At 43.3% G+C, this 16,399-nt stretch overlaps 1 protein-coding gene across 2 annotated transcripts; it reads left to right on the forward strand.

Moving 5' to 3' along the window:
* Positions 1–247: 247 nt before the first annotated feature.
* LOC109639596 (cdc42-interacting protein 4 homolog) lies at positions 248–16,340 on the forward strand. 2 transcript variants are annotated; one of them, XM_020103149.2, is made up of 15 exons: positions 278–657; positions 6,427–6,542; positions 6,652–6,705; positions 6,884–7,031; positions 7,150–7,212; positions 7,366–7,470; positions 7,677–7,805; positions 7,999–8,145; positions 8,470–8,631; positions 10,060–10,083; positions 11,813–11,922; positions 13,023–13,155; positions 13,257–13,324; positions 13,677–13,783; positions 13,874–16,340. In XM_020103149.2, exons 1-15 carry the CDS (start codon positions 634–636, stop codon positions 14,017–14,019), a joined length of 1,536 nt encoding a protein of 511 aa, XP_019958708.1. In that variant the 5' UTR covers positions 278–633; the 3' UTR covers positions 14,020–16,340. The 2 variants fall into 2 exon arrangements, with proteins under 2 accessions (XP_019958709.1, XP_019958708.1); XM_020103150.2 differs by lacking the exon at positions 10,060–10,083 and having other exon boundaries at positions 248–657.
* The last annotated feature ends 59 nt before the right edge of the window (positions 16,341–16,399 follow it).

Below are 16,399 nucleotides of genomic sequence, written 5' to 3' on the forward strand. Positions count from 1 at the left end.
TTAGCTCATCTCAGGGATCTGAGGGTTTCTGAGAGGGACTGCCTGATGAGGTGCCTGATTGGATTACTTGTTTTAACATTCAGATATTTGTGTAATCAGGATTTATCTCTGTTTTAGAATCTCTCAGGTGCGCTGCGATATTTATTCTGAAAAATAACCTCAACAAACAGAAAAGACCGGTGGTAGGTTTTCCCATCCACCCTCTCTCCTCCCCCTTCTCTCTCTCTCTGGGACCCAAACTTGTTTCAGGAAAAGCGCCCGAACACACCCCCCCACCCCCCCGGCCTCGTCTCTCTCTCTCTCTCGCTCTCTCTCTCTCTCGCTCTTTCTCTCTGTAGCTCTCTCTCTCTCGCTCTCTCTCTCTCTCTGGCTGCTGGGAGGCACAGGACAGCCAAGCGTCCGTGCCAAGGAAAGGAGAAGGCGTAGACTTCCTCCAAACATTTCCTCCGCCATCTCCGCTTGCGAGACTCAAACAAAAAAAAAAAGATAGAGAAAAGTTTTCTGGGATCTTCTGTGAACGAGAGGACTTCTTTCCTTTCCTCTCCTCCGTCACCTGGGCGAACCGACACAGGAGTATTCCTTCTTTGAATCTTTTGAAAGTGTACTTCCCCTCCTCTGGACGTGTTCGCAGACATGGACTGGGGCACAGATCTGTGGGTAAGTTGACAGCTGACTCAGGAGAAGTCAGCCCCTCAGTCACTGCCACACAAATACCTTCCACATCCCTGAGGGAGCTGCTGTTGTCCTGTTTTCTGGGTTTTCCTCACAGGGCCTGAAACAGTCTTCAGACAGCAGGAGTGTGTGTGTGTGTGTTAAAGCGAGAGGATTTCGCAACCCCTGCTGCTGCTCATGCTGCTGCTGCTACTACATACCTTATTATAAGCAGAGGGGAAAGAAAGCAGAGAGAGCTTCGCAATAATCACAATCATCAAAGTAACTTTATTCATATGGCACTTTGCAAATACAGAGTTACAAAGTGCTGAATTTCAAGAATCGTCATTCCAATTTGAAAAGAAAACACCTAGAAATGAGCCAGACGATTAAAGTGAGAGAGAGATTTTGAAGAAGATACTGAGTTTGAGTTCCAAGCACAGGCCATGTTACTAAAGGTGACTGATTTTGGAACTGTTAATAGGGCCCAGGATCTCAGGGAGTTTGAGCAAGTCATGAATATAGACTGTCTATTCAGAGTCAAAGAGTCAATTCTAAAAACTGACAGGTTTCCAGTGAACTGCAGCGAGGGAAGGCGTGAAGTGATCACTTCTCTTTGTGGTTGTTAAAATCCCAGAAGCAGCGTTTTGAGTCTTTCGATATTCTGCTTAACGATACAGGAATAAAGTGCATTGCAATAGTCAATGGTTATGCCTCTCTTTCTTATAAGGAGGGTGCATAGGTTAAAGGTACACCTCCACCGACTCTCACTCCTTCGTCAGTCCTCCTCCAGGCATGCTTGAACCAGGGCTTTGCATTAGTGACAGCACCCCCAGACAGCATACGGATGTGGGCCACCCCAGGCAATGATGCAGCACTTGTGGCCGAGACAAAATGGATGTGAAAGTTGGCCACAAACTTTTTGACAAACATGCAGTGCCGTCTGCACGGTGTAATCTGGATGTGAACTTAAATTGGCCCAGATAGCACATAACTGATTCAGGTCACCTTTGATCGACTTGCGGTATTGCTATGGCTTAATCGTGGCCCAGATCTGGCAAACAGGAGCAGACCGGCTGAGTGACATCATTCCACGCAGCATGGGGGCCGCATGACAGTGGGGCAGTGTGGGTCAGGTCTGGGCCAAAACAGTCTTGCACCTGGCTGTAGCACAGATGACAGGATGCATTTTTGAAAAGTAAGAACCTCGTCACTGCTGCCTGGTCAGTGTTAAGCTGTGAATAAGGTCAGCTCACACGTCAGTAGTCACTGATCCAAGGCTGCAACTTAACAATCAATTGTTTGTTGGATTTATAAAATACCAGGGGTAAAAATAAAATGGCAATCACAAGTTCTTTAAAACCCCAAGATTTTCTAATTGCTTGTTTATTCTGACCAGGACTTAAAAACCAACAGAGAGCCAAGACATCCTGCAGAATTATTAAATGATTAATCGATTAACAGTTCTGGATTAGTTTGTCTGTCGAGTGACTAATCGTTTCAGCTCTGCTCTGATCCCAGTCAGACCAACGTGGAGGATGACTTATGTTGTGTTACAGTGCAGTGTGTGTTTTATGTCAAACAAAATGTCCTGACTCGGATGGTTTGTTCCAGCTGGTTTAATAGTTGAGCGATGAAAACAGCGAAGAGAACACATTTTCCTCAGATCCCGCTGTGATTGCGGTTGGAGTCAGACTACATGCCTCTGAGATTATTCAGCAGTTGAACACAGAGTGGGTGAGGCTGCTGGGCTGTTTGCTAACGCTGCGTTTGTTGATGAAGAGTTGATGTTCAGAGTTACCCGACTGTTGCTGCTTGTGTGTTTCGTTGGGACCTGGGATCAGGCTTTGTTGTGTTCAAACCGAAAACATACTGTCTGAGAGCTGAAACAGTTGATCTATTAGAGGTTTGACAGGAAATTAATCATCCACTGTGGCTGCAGCTGTAATTTTATCATCAATTAATCATCCCATTTTTTGGATGATAAAATGTTAGAAAATAAAGGGGGGGGGGTGATCATACTTTCCTACTTACTTCCTTTAACGTAAATGTGAGGAAGAATGCCGGTGTTGGGGTTTAATGGTAGACTTGTAGTTGTGTCAGATCCACAGCCCTGATGAAAATGTGATGGTGATGATCAGTCAATCAACATAAACTAATAACATAACTAAAACGTTAACTCACCCCTTTTATAATGGATTCTTTATTCGATGTTGGCAATTGTCACTGTTCCCTCCTTTTTTTAATAAACGAACCGAATGATTAATGAAGATTAATGAAGAACATAACAGGTAGATTATGGCGACGCAGTGGTGCAGTGGTTGGCCTCACAGCAAGAGGGTTCTGGGTTCGAACCTGATTGCGAACCAGGGCCTTGTGGGTATTCTTGGTGTGAGTGTGTGTTTCTCTCTATGTCTCAGCACCGTGATGGTGTCAGCTCCTCACAGGATGAGCGATGTAGACAACTGATGAATGGATAATCAGTAGATTAATACACAGTATATTGACATTAGTCATTAATTGCAGTCCTAAATTCAATTAGAATATTCTCAGTCACTTGTCGGTGGTTGTACAGTGCTTTTGACTTTTGGACGTTAAACTCTCTGACTCTCTTAGGCGTCACCTGGGCCTTCAGGAAATCATTACTTAAACATGTTTCTATGTTTGAAATCTGAGAAATTGACTGTGCTCATTTAAAGTCAGTTAGTTATTCGTCGCTGTCAGACGAAACATCCAGTATCTTCAGTGTCAGCTTGTACCAGCTCCTCCTCAGTAAAGACTCCACGCTCTTCAGGGCTGCACCCCTCCATCCAATGAAAGGTTTTTAGATGTCTGATCAGCGTAAGGCTGCATCCATACGACTACATTTTAGTTTGAAATCACAATCCCCGTCCCTCCTAACACACCTGAAAACGTTATATGAAGTGACCACTGTTGTGCACTGGGCGTGCTCTGCTGGTGTAAACAGGAAGTCATGAGCGCCTCACTGGACATGGGAATTGTTGCAGACTGCTCAAATAGCAGCTTGTGCCCTACACATGTAAACAGTCATATCAGTGTAAAATGCAGAATTTAACTGCACAACTGATGTTGGCAAAGACAAGAGGGTCACCAACACTGACGTCAGGCGTTCCAGCTCCTTTCAAATGAAAATGTACTGATGTAGGATGTAGCCTGAGACACATTTGCCCTGAAATCTACCAAGTACACTGTATCTGGTGTGTTTGGAAACTCTGTGATATCCACTTCTGTGCATTTGAATATTTGTTTGTCTGCACTGCACGAGATTACAATGACAGTGGTGAGGTCACTGAGGTTTAAAGGGTTAAAAATCATTATCAACCGTTGGCAAATATGACGTAATCCAGCAGCCTTCAAAACAACCTGAACACACCCAGACCCTGTTAATGATTTTATCACAGTTCACACAGGAAACGCACAGTGTGAACGAGGCTGACGGATTAAGTGGATCTGATAATGTGAGCCGGGGGGGGGGAGGAGTCACTTCCTAACAAAATCACTTAATAAAAATCTTAACAATAACTATGACAATTTATCAAGAATTTTTATTTTCCAAGGTTTTTAGAAAACACAATTTGCTTGAACAATTGAAGGAACTATTTTTTTTAAATATATTGAAACGTGTGGTTTTGTTTAAAAAGCTACAGAGCTAAACAGGCAATGAATTAAATGTGCACCTCACTGAATTTAGAAAAATCCAAGATCCACCACATGGGTCAGTTGTTGCTCCATGTGAAAAAAGTTTAATTACGCTGGGGTCTTGGAGCGGGAGATGGACAGACGGACCGGTGTGGTGTCAGCCGGCGTCGTACCGGTGAAATGAGTAAAATAGGAGACGTCTTGTGTCCTGGAGTTAAAGCTTTTTAACATTTTGAAACATTTGCATATTCCTCAGTTCATTCTTTAACTAATGAAGATGTGATTTTAAAACGTTCAAGTATGTTTATATATCTTAAAGTATGTGTGAAGGAGGGTATCTTATTACCTGGAAAAAGAGCTTATAGTTTCTAATTTAACTGATTTCCGAGCGCAGCTGCTCCTCTTGCTTGGTGTTGTTTTATTAAGATGGATGTGAGCTGGAGTTTGACCTCAGCTGGGATCAGGAAACGCTGCCGCGTCGTCACAAAGAGGGGTGGGGCTAGTCCGGCTGGCCGCAGGGTTTGGAAAGGCCCCTGGGAGCGTCAGTCACAGGGCGGAGGTTCACACCGACCGAATGATTATCTCATCCCTGAACCCTCTGTGTCACTATCAGTATTTCCTCCTCTCATACATTTTTTTCAGATTAATTTCAGTGTAGCAGCAGAGGGGGGGAAACTCGTACAGAAATATATCTCAAAGGTTCTTTGCAGACCCTTTACCTCTCCAGACATTTTGTTTCTTGGCCTCGGACTGATTTCCCCGATCGCTCTCATTCCTGGCTCGGGAAAAATGTCCATTTCACTCATGTCGTTTTCTTGTGTTTTCTAATCTGGTTCCTTCCTTCCTCGTCCCCGGCCTTCTCCCAGCTCTCTCTCGAATCCAGGACATCGCTAACTGTGTTACAGTCTGATCTCCATTTAGCCTCCTCTTCCTCTGAGGACTCAAAATCTATGTCTCTGGCTCCAAAAGACCCTGCAGCCTCTATACACACACACACACACACACACACCCACAAACACACACACACACTGACTGAGTCCAGTCTTTCTGTGTAATTCACAAGAGACACAACAGCAGAACCACCCTGTTATTAGTGCGTCCAGATTTTTGTGTATCTGAGCTTTCACATTGTTCAGTTCTGTGGTCATAGTCTTCAGCCGCGAGTGCTCCTCTGTGCACCACGACACCGTGTAGATATAAGCCAGTGGCAACAGAGAGGACAAATGTTACCTGTCCAACCGGTTTGTGTGTGTGTGTGTGTGTGTGTGTGTGTGTGTGTGTGTGTGTGTGTGTGTGTGTGCGCGTGCGCGCTTTTCAAGGCACGGCAGGCTGTAAAGAGGAATGTTGAAAGGAGAGTAGAGCTGGTGTTCGCTTTTCTTTCTTCTCTACTACACCTTTGTACTTTTTACCTGTGTGAGAAATTGAGAGCAGGGAGGGTACTGCGTGGGTGTGTGTGTGAGTTTGTGTGTCTGTGTGTGCATATGTGTGACCATTTGGAGTCTAGACCTTACAGCAGGAGGACATTTCGGGAAAGTTAATACTTTTTCAAAGAGCTGTTGGGAAATAGTGATTAATTCCTTTGTAAAAATCAGAATCGGTTTATTATAAAGCCCAAGACAACAAATCATTTTTGTGCCATAAGATCAGAATTAAACAGGACTAGCGAGACAGGTGGGGCAGCGGGTGTTCCAGAATATTAACCAGATTCTCAGGGCTCTCATAGTCTCTCCCCTCCGGCTGTAGAATAGTTGTGTTGTTAGGGTAAAGGGTGAGGGGCCAGAGACTGAATTACAGGGTTGTGTGTTTTACACAATTGTTAGAAAAAAGCCAGATGTGGCAATATTAAAGAAAGTGACAAGAAAATCCTTGATCCGCTCACAAAATGTGATGGGTTGTTCTCAGACTCAGGCTCCATCCCTCCACCAAGTTTAGTGGACAATTAGTTTTGTAGAATTTTGTGTAATCCTGCTAACAAACACCGATGAAGCAAGTTCTTCAACTGAAGCCTCTGACCCAGACACCAGCAGCCAGTTTCACTTCTCGCCCCCAGTGTTTGTGTGCACATACAAGTACAGATATGTAAAAGTGTGTTGCTCTGTGCTGTTCCTCTCGCAGGACCAGTATGACGTCATTGACAAACACACACAGTCGGGCCTCGACCTGGTGGAGCGCTACATAAAGTTTGTGAAGGAACGGACGGAGATAGAACAGAGCTACGCCAAGCAGCTCAGGTGTGCCCGAGGATTCCTTCTCAGTGTTGATTTCCATCCACGGGATTGTACACTTTATTGTGCATTTACAATTTTGTGTGTGTTAGTCATTGTGTTTCCTGTCCAACAGGAGTCTAACAAAGAAATATGCAAAACGAGGGAGCAAGGAAGAGCAAGACTGCAGGTGAGAGATGGATCAAATGTCCAGATTTCATTATTGTTGCAAAGTGATGAAATAAGAACAAAATTAAAAACCGGACATGGCAGTTGAATAAAAGGACTTTGGCCTCGTAAGAATTTTAAAGTAAATGTCTTCATTAAAAAATGATTTGTCTAATTGTCCCTCCCCCCCCCCACTGCAGATTCATGAATCACGCATCTTTCCAGGAGATCCTGAACGAGCTGAACGACTACGCCGGCCAACGGGAGCTCATCGCCGAAAACATGATGATGGGCATCTGCGTCGAACTCACCAAGTACCTCCAGGACATCAAATCTGAGCGGAAAACAGTGAGAGAGGGAGCAGGGGGAGGGAGAGAGAGCGAAGGAGGGAGGGAGGGACGGGTCAAGGCTCATGTGTCATCATGTGGATCTGCAGCACGTTCACTGAGACCTCTTCCCTCCACAGCACCTGTCGGACGCCAAGAAGGCCCAGCAGAATTTAGAGAGCAGCTTTAAACACCTAGAAAGTGTGAGTCATTTGTTTCTGCTGCTCACAGACAGCTAAACTGGATCATGACACCTGTTTTGCAGGTTACAGGGTTCATTTGCTCCAGATTCTCAACAAATACTCAAGTGGGAATTCATTCTCTGATTGGTAATTTCTGTGTGTTCATTCCTGCAGACTAAGAAGCGCTTTGCAAAGGAATGGGCTGAGGCAGATAAAGCCACACAACAATCAGACAAGATAGAAAACGACCTCAATGCCACCAAGCTCGATGTCGAGAAAGTAAACACACACACGTACACACACATCATCAGCTGAGCTGTTTTCTCTTTCATTTTGGTTTTGATTTTATCTCCTGTTCCCCTCCTCGCCCCCACATCCTCCTGCATTTCTACCTCTTTGCATTTTGTTTTGCATCTCTTCCTGCACTCTTTCTTCCTCCCCTCCCTTTCTCCTCCACCTCTCCCTCTTGTCCTTCACTCCCCAAGGCCAAGCAGCATGCCCATGCCCGCACGCACGCGGCGGAGGAGTGCAGGAATGACTACGCAGCACAGCTCCAGAAGTACAACAAGGAACAGAACTTCTTCTACTACACAGAGATACCACAGATCTTCAATGTGAGACAAAGACACACAGTCACGTTGAAAGACTGTATATCGAGACAGAGCTCACGTCCCTGCTAATGTGATGTACCACAAACCGAACACAGCCACTCTCCAGTGTGGTGTTTTTAATGCACGGTGTGTAAACACATACCGTGTGACTGTGATGTGAAACTAAGGGAGCTCGTTGTGTCCGTGTGTTGAACAGAAAATGCAGGACATGGATGAACGGAGGATCCGGCGGCTGGCGGAGGGATACTGCCAGTTCTCGGACATCGAAAAGAAAGTGCTGCCCATCATCTCCAAGTGTCTAGAGGGAATCTCATCAGCGGGGGTGAAAATTCAGGAGAAACAGGTAAATGTTTGATGTTTGCAGGATTACATATTGGCCTGTGTGTGTGTGTGTGTGTGTGTGTGTGTGTGTGTGTGTGTGTGTGTGTTGTACGCACAGAAAAATACTTGATCTGTATTGTTTAACAAAGGTTAAAACAAGGAGGAGGTGATGAATACGTTTTAATTACTAATTTGATGCTATAAAAAACGTGTAAGTGACTGACAGCTGAGAATTAACAATATGCATTTATTGACAGTTTGTTTAGACTATCTTGTCTCAATAAACACACAAAGACGAGCTTTATTATCATGTCTTTATGTTAATGTCTGTTTTTGTGCCCTGCAGGATTCCTTACTGTTCATAGAGCAGCACAAGTCTGGCTTTGAGCGACCTGGAGATGTGGAGTTTGAAGACTACACCCAGGGAATCAAACCAGCAACCTCCGACTCCAGTCTCAACCCGCCCAAAGTGCGCACCAAGCTGTGGCCTTTCAGCAAGAAGCACAAGGTGAACGTGCGCTCATGTTTACCTCTGTTTGCAGGATGTTAATAAGACACCCGCAGCCTCTCCCCTTCCTGTCACCAATGGGCTGTATTTGTTAACCTGAATATCCTCTCTGTTCCGTTCCAGTTCTAAGAATGTGGCTCTCACATTTTGTTATTACACTAAAACCTTCCTCTAATTTCTAAACCGTACAACTCGGCTCTCTGCACACAGTCTTCAAATACTGCACTAGTGGAATTTGTCCAATAGGACAATCATAATGTTCTCCCCCACGGTCTGGACTGATTGGTCTTCTGTCCCACTCGTTTGTCTCTGTCAGAAAAGTCCCGCCCCTTACACAGCGGCCTCCTGATCAGCTGTAAACGCTGCTGTAGCTCAGCTTGCTGGTCGGTGGCCTCTTGCTGACGTAGAGGACAGGAATGCTAACAATGCATTTCAGGAGCTGTGCTAATGTACAACAAAGTTTTATGACACAGGAAAGAGATAAAAAGCGTAATATGAGCACATCCTGTTTCCATTTCAAATAATAGTTACATGAATGTTTGTCTGCACGCGTGGGACGGTGTCATGTTACAGATGACGGTGGATAAACCTGTATTTTTGCAGGTTTTAGGACTTGAAAAACCACTTGAGTCAAATGTTGAGACAACTTTGAAGGACCAAAAATAAAACCACACAGCCGTCCAATCGTCGACAGACAAACTCGTACGAAGAACAGGACACAGATGTTTTCTTATCTTCCTCCCAACATCCACTGTAGGAGTGTAAAGTGAAGGTCCTATAACAATGCTTTAAAACACACACACACACACACACACACACACACACTCTCATAAAACACACATTCCATTCATGTCTTACCCCACCACCCTGTTGCCCTCAGGGGCCAATTCTAATTCCAGTCTGTTGCACAGACTTGCCCTAAAACACCTCTTTCTCTCTGTAGCTCTTCATCCTCTTTATTACAAACTTCTCCTTGACTTACTCCTTTTCTTCTTCTTCTCTTCCTCTCATTACCAGTATCAATTTCTCCCTCCTCTTCCTCCTCCACCTTTTTTCTTTCCCTTGCTCCCCTTCTTTAGTTTGCCCCGCCGTCTTTCTCTCCCCCTTCCCCTCTCCCACCGGGCAGCCACCCTCTTCCCCTTTCCCTCCCCCTCTCCAAGCTGCAGCGCTCCCCCCTCTCTCTCTGTGTGAGGGAGTTTAATCGCTCTGTCAAACCCAGGATTTCCACGTTAAAGATATTACGCAGACCTCGCTTGGTGAGTGACTCTGACACCGTGGCTGACTTTGAGCTCCGCCACCCCGCCCCTCACTGTTGTGTTCACATCCGTCTCATTGATGTCATGTGTACTTTTTGTACCTGTTCACATACTTGTCTTTGGGAATGTTTGTTGCACACCTGTCTCATACTGTCTATTTGTCCCTGTCTAGATATCTCATGCTGAAAAGCACATGGTAACTTGTTATTGTCATGTAGAAGGGGAACTTTAAAGGTGTCTAGGTGGATACGATGATTCTGGTGCTGGATTCGTTTCAATGGGGAATACTATATTTAAGGGGGAATGATGTTTAAGGAGTAACTCTACCCTAGATCGTGCTGCACTGACCTCTGTAGGTGTCAAGGCCCCAAAGCATCCAAGGTAGCTTGTTGACGTTCAGTTATTTAAATAGCAAGCTAATAACTTGATATATAGACTGTGTATAAAGATGGATGACATGGCAGCTCTGCAGAAGTTAAGCCAAATCATTTTGATCGCCCCCTGGTGGCTGGCTAAAGTAAAGGTCTTAAACTCCGCCAACTCCATGTCAGCAGATGGGCCGGTAAACATTTTTTTGGCATATTTATTTGATAGTATGAATACAAGAGTCATGATTGACCTCAACGCTGCAGCTTCACTTGATGATTACTACTGCATAGACAAATGATGTCTGTGTTTAGAAGTAAAGACGCGTCACCCATCTTTGTTTACACTCTGTGTCTCGTACACTTGAGACGTGTCGTCCACAGTTGGACCCTCTTGCCGGTTTGTGCGGCTCATATCCATGTGCAACCATTTCATTTGAATCATGGCTCAAAACATCCAAATCTCCCCGAAGACATTATGACCCAGCAGTCTCTGAAAACCCCAGAAAGTCATTTAACAACATACCACTGTTCTGACGTTACTTACATGGTCCCACAAGATTCTCCTAAACATCTGGATGATGTTTTCCAAGATGTGAATGTGTTTCCTAATCCAGGTGGAGATGACATGTGTGTCCTTGTTCCTTTTGTGAAATATAAGCAAAATATCAAACATGTGCCGGATTTTGGAAACACATTCTGGGTTTATCCAAGACGGACAATTACATTTTATTTTTTGCTGCGTTGCTAACAGAAGTTAGCGGTGTTGGTTCAAAACAACATATTCATATCATTGAATCCTGTCTCACAACTCTTTGCAAACCATTTCTCTTACAGAAGAGGTTAAAGTAGAATCAGAGAGATGCTGTCGATCAACGTTTCCACAGTGAATAAATCCTGTGGTCCCTTTTCCCTCACCACTAGGTGGCAGTGCAAGCAGTGTTTGTTATCTGGGTGCAGTTACTCTTTAATCAATGAAATCAAATGCACATTTCTGTTGGTAGATGGTATTTTCTGTTCATTTTTGTCCTCATTCTACAACAGTAGCAGTGTGTACACCATAGACAGCTTCTTAGTCATTCTAATGAAGTTTGTTTGTCTTAAATGTCCAAACTCTGTAATCCTTTATTGTCCTTATCAATAGTTATTCTCCCTCTTTTGCATTAATTATAAGTGTCCTTATAATACATTTAAATTCTTGCACACTGGTATGGCATCATGGGAGAAAGAGTTCTATTGTTTCTCTTTCTATGAGTTGTTCAAACAGTACATTACAGTATGCACCGGTTGAAAACCTGCCAGCAAAGGTTCCTTTGGATGTTAAAGGGTTCATGCTTCTCACGCTGTCTGTAACAAGTGTGTTGTCTCTGCTTTTCCTTCACTGCTTGCAAATCAAGTTTTTTTTTTTTTCTTGGGTTCTTTGATTGAGAAACTTTTCGCAGTCTGAATGTAGATGTCATATAAGCAGAGGGAGCTGAGGACAGGGAGCAGCGACATCTGGTGGTGAGCATTGTTTACAGCTCACTCAAGTACTTGTGTGTGTGCGTTATTTTTGTGCAGCCGGCGGCTACGGAGGATTTCTCTCACCTTCCCCCGGAGCAGAGGAAAAAGAGGCTGCAAGCGAAGATCGATGAAATCGCCAAAGAGCTGCAGAAGGCGCAGGACCAAAGGTGACGACATCATCAGCAAATATCACAGTCTAAAAAAAACACATCTGAATCTTATGAATATGAATTGACCTTGATCACATTCGGGTGTTTTGGACTAAAATGGACCTGATGTGGCTTTGATATACAAAAAACAGGGATTCAGTGAAGAGTATGTTTTTTCGCTGTTAAGAATCAAGTTAAAAACTCATCTGTGCACAACCAATCAGTTGCTTCAGAGAAAAAGGAAAAAGAAAAACTGTTGTACCACATTTTTCACAGATATTTCTCACCACTGTTCTAGTGACTGTGAATTTCGATAGTGAAACCATCAGATTAGAGCCCAACCCTTGTGGATTTTTGTGGGCTGATGTCGTTACAGATATGAGTGAGTAAAAAAGTGTTGGGACTGATAGACCGGCTGATAAATACATAATAATTATGTATTCACAGAAAAGATTCTAAGATGTATGACTGTATGACAAGGACATCGAATTGAGGCTTGATATTCTACAGTTTACACATTAGCTTTATTATAAATAACTATACATGTAAAGAGAGTACAAGTAAAACCAAACATAGAGATCTTTCATTAACATTTTGTCAACATCTTCGTAAACATCGTATTGATAATTGTCAACTTCTAAATAATAATAAACTAGAATCTGTTAAGGACAAACTACGTAATGAAACCATTTCCAAGAGTTGAAGTTTTTTTTTCCAACATACTTTTGTGTACTTCTGTTTTTCACAGTTTTGCACGGTCTTTTAGTTTCAATCTCAGAAACTAAATTCTATATATAAAAGGTTCTAACTGTGTGGCAGCAGTTTGAGGAAGATTCTTTCTTCTTCTTTTCTTGTGTGAACACGACAATTCCCCTGAGCCATGACCACAACGTTTCATAATTTGATGTGGAGAAACTGGACTGACCTGTACTGAGCCATGGACTCAACCCCACTGTCCACCATTAGCGTCCAGCCTCCAGTACCGTATACATGTACTAGTCAGAAAGTCTGCCAACCCCTCCCATCCTTATCAGCAGTGCTGCACTGGAGAGGAGCTTCCTTAATCAGTGCTCACATTTCAAAAACAATAACATGTCCTCCTCCCTGTTTGACCTCAGTGAAGCGCTGGAGAAGATGAAGGGCGTGTACGAGCAGAATGCACAGCTGGGAGACCCGTCCAGTCTGGAGCCTCAGATCACAGAGACCACCCAGAACATCGGTCGCCTGAAGGGGGAGCTCACCAAATATGAGGTGCTCACTCGCTCACTCACTCACTCACTCACTCACTCACGAACTCACTCACGATATTCAAGTATTTGTGCTTTAAACTGTTTATTTCTTGATCATCACAGTCGTGGCTGTCGGAGGCAGTGGGAGGAGAAGAATCCTCCAACACCATCAACAATAATTCTCAACATGGGTAAGACCTGGATTTCTCGACTCAAATGAGAAGATCAGAATCATTATCTCTGTCTTGTCTGGTTTTAAAAGAAGCTACAGCCAGTAACGTCACGTTTGTTGCCGTCTGAACACTCCTGGCTGGTTCGAATCCCCGGTCGGCCGAGGTTCTTCCTGGAGTGAAACCAGATAAACGGCTGGATGATATTATTAAAATATTACTCTTAAGACATCGCTGAGAGGTGACACAGATATTTCACCTCACTCTTGTTCGTGGTGACCCTCACTGTCTGCATGTCAGGTTTTAAAAGATTTTACTGTAGAATTATTATTTTATTATATATATGAATGTGTGTTTATATGTGTCTCTCCAGCATTGTAGGAGCTGACCAGTCCCATAACATCTACACAGAGTTTGACGATGAGTTTGATGACGTAGAACCTCCCATTGGCCAGTGCGCGGCTCTCTACACCTTTGAAGGTACATCCGCTTTATTTACATATACACACATATATATATATGATTTTTTTTATCTCTGTTTATTCATCTTTTACTTGTGTTTGTGTTCAGGCAACAGCGAGGGCACCATTTCCATCACGGAGGGAGAGCTGTTGAGTGTAATGGAGGAGGATAAAGGAGACGGGTGGATGAGAGTCCTCAGAGCCAGTGGGGAGGAGGGATATATACCATCATCCTATGTCAAAGTCACTCCTTAACACACACACAGTACAAACATACACAAACTCACACACACACACGCAGTAAACATTTAAAGCTTGTGAGAGAGGCGAAGCAAAACGTGATTAATTGGAGCAGTTCCCTACATCCTTTATCTCAGCATGTGACATGTACAGTGAGATGGTTAAAGCGCTTGTTGTCACGGCCGGTCGCCACGACACACACTCCCTGTCTCTGCTCGCCGCGGCCGTCTCCGAACTCGGACCGCCAGTCCCGTCGGCTCGTTATAGATTTTTATTTTTTAAACCAAACTTCTGAATGTATACCTGAACTTTATTTTGTCACCGTGCTAAAAGTGACGACTCGTGCGACGTGTTCAGTTTCACAGCAGCCTGACGCTGTCTCTGTGTCAGTATATCGCCCACTCCTCCTTCACGCTGCTGTTTCTAATCACCTGCTGAACTTTTCCTTTTTTCAACTCCGGTCTTCTGCTAAAACCTCTTTCCTGAAGCGATAATGTGACTTTTTTTTTTTATCATAGTGATGTTTGATGACTTTGAACTGGATGAAAACCACTACCCTCTAGAGAGTGCACTAAATATAATATCTCTCAATGGACTGTCACAGTAAAGGATAGACTCACGTTTTACATTCTTTTAAATATCTGTCTTCAAACAATATTCAGGTGCCCGTATGAAACAGAAACAGTTTTCGCTTGCTGTCACCATTTTCTTTTACTGGTCTGCAAAGTGTATTCTGAAGTATTTCTGAAGCTCATGTGAAGCTTCAGCCGTCTGACCGAGACGCTTCACAAGTTCGACAGCCTCTCGATTCATTGTTTGTGTCACTGTCACAGCAGCTGAGCACACTCTGTGCAGCAGAGACTCATTCTGGAGGATAGCAAGTCAAACGTCTGACAAATTAAAGCAACACCATGTCACTTTTACTGAGCAACAGCGCCCTCTGCAGCTAGACTTGGTGATTACTTCTGTTGGGTTCCGTGGCCGAGTGATTAATGGGTTGTATGGTCTCACTCGCTGAACTGAAACACAACTGAACGGTGCATATTACCCATGCTCCTCGACTTCCTGCCACCAAAGTCTGTTTAGAATTCTCCACATTTAAGAAGTTTCCGGGCTGAATATCAGTTTTTAGTTTTGGTTTTTAATGACTTGTAAGTCTATTTTAGCTGATCTACAGTTCAGCTCTACTCTTCAACTCGCTGAACCTGATCCTGACTGTTGAAGCTGCGACTTTGTCAGTTCCTCACTTCTCACAGGAGTTCGCACCGACCCACCCTGAACGTCTGTTCTTTCAACTTTGGTGAGTGCGTACGATTTCCTGTGAGGAACTGACAGAAAGAAAGAGTAAACATTCTCCATATTCCAAGTCAGTGAAGCATCAAAATCATTTTAGTTTAAATAGCTAAGAGGTTGCATAGTGTTGCTTTAACTTGTCAGAATATATTTTATCTCTTAAATTCAAAGTGATTCTTCATTGGCTGATAAGTAAAAGAGGAGTCACTACAGGAAGCAAAAACTGTTCTGGTGAGTATGTGGACGTGTGATTGTTTTTAGATGTGAACCCATCTTTTAACTTTATATAATATATATATCCCAGTTTCTCTTCTACATTTGCAAGAAAACCTTCATTGCGATGTTTTTGTGAAATTTAAAAGCACAAAATGATCAAAGTTCAAATAGAGAATTTATCATTTTATAATTCCTGTGAACTGTCTGTATTTGAGGTTGCGGCCTCAGTGCTGCTCCAGAGATCATTACTTAGCACTGACGTTATGGAATCTGATAATAGGTGCAACTCAAAGTTAGATAATAGGCAATTATTCAGTTTCGCTTTCCACTGTTGCACAAACGTGGCTGGGATCTCGTTAGAGCGAGTGGTGCTCTGACTATTCTTTTTTCTCCATGTTCTGGTTTGACATTTTTTAACCACCAGTTTTTATATTGTGAGTCTCCAGACCTCCAGATTAGCACTCCTCTTCTTCTCAAACGCTCAGTTGCCATAAGAAAATACTGAACTTTAAAAGAATCAGTGAGAACAGGATGGATTTCAATGGAAAGAAATGGGATTTAGCTCCTCATTCAATCACGGCCAAGGGCGACAAGTTTTAAAGAAATGTTCAAGATATGTTTGAATGTCGTTTTAAGAAACACTTCACTGAAAAAGATTCATCAGACTCGTCTGCACCGTGAAGGTCAAACATTCAAGAGAGGCAACAAGAAGCAACAAGATTTTTGACTGGAGACAAACAGTTTACACTTCTCTTTCTGTACCATCCTGTCCTGCACTAATATTTAAGGGGTTTTATTTTACAATCCATTTTTAAAAAGAAAACAAATGTATTTACTTGTATTTTGAGTCATAAATTGGGATTTAAAAAAAAAAAAAGCCTGATTT

Source organism: Paralichthys olivaceus, chromosome 8, assembly GCF_024713975.1.
Source record: "Paralichthys olivaceus isolate ysfri-2021 chromosome 8, ASM2471397v2, whole genome shotgun sequence".
Classification (NCBI taxonomy): Eukaryota; Metazoa; Chordata; class Actinopteri; order Pleuronectiformes; family Paralichthyidae; genus Paralichthys; species Paralichthys olivaceus.

Coding starts and splice junctions, on each gene's coding strand:
- LOC109639596 (XM_020103149.2), top strand. CDS start 634: ATGGACTGGGGCACAGATCTGTGG. Junction 7,213..7,365: donor GCTTTAAACACCTAGAAAGT/GTGAGTCATTTG, acceptor TCATTCCTGCAG/ACTAAGAAGCGCTTTGCAAA. Junction 13,156..13,256: donor GGGAGCTCACCAAATATGAG/GTGCTCACTCGC, acceptor TGATCATCACAG/TCGTGGCTGTCGGAGGCAGT.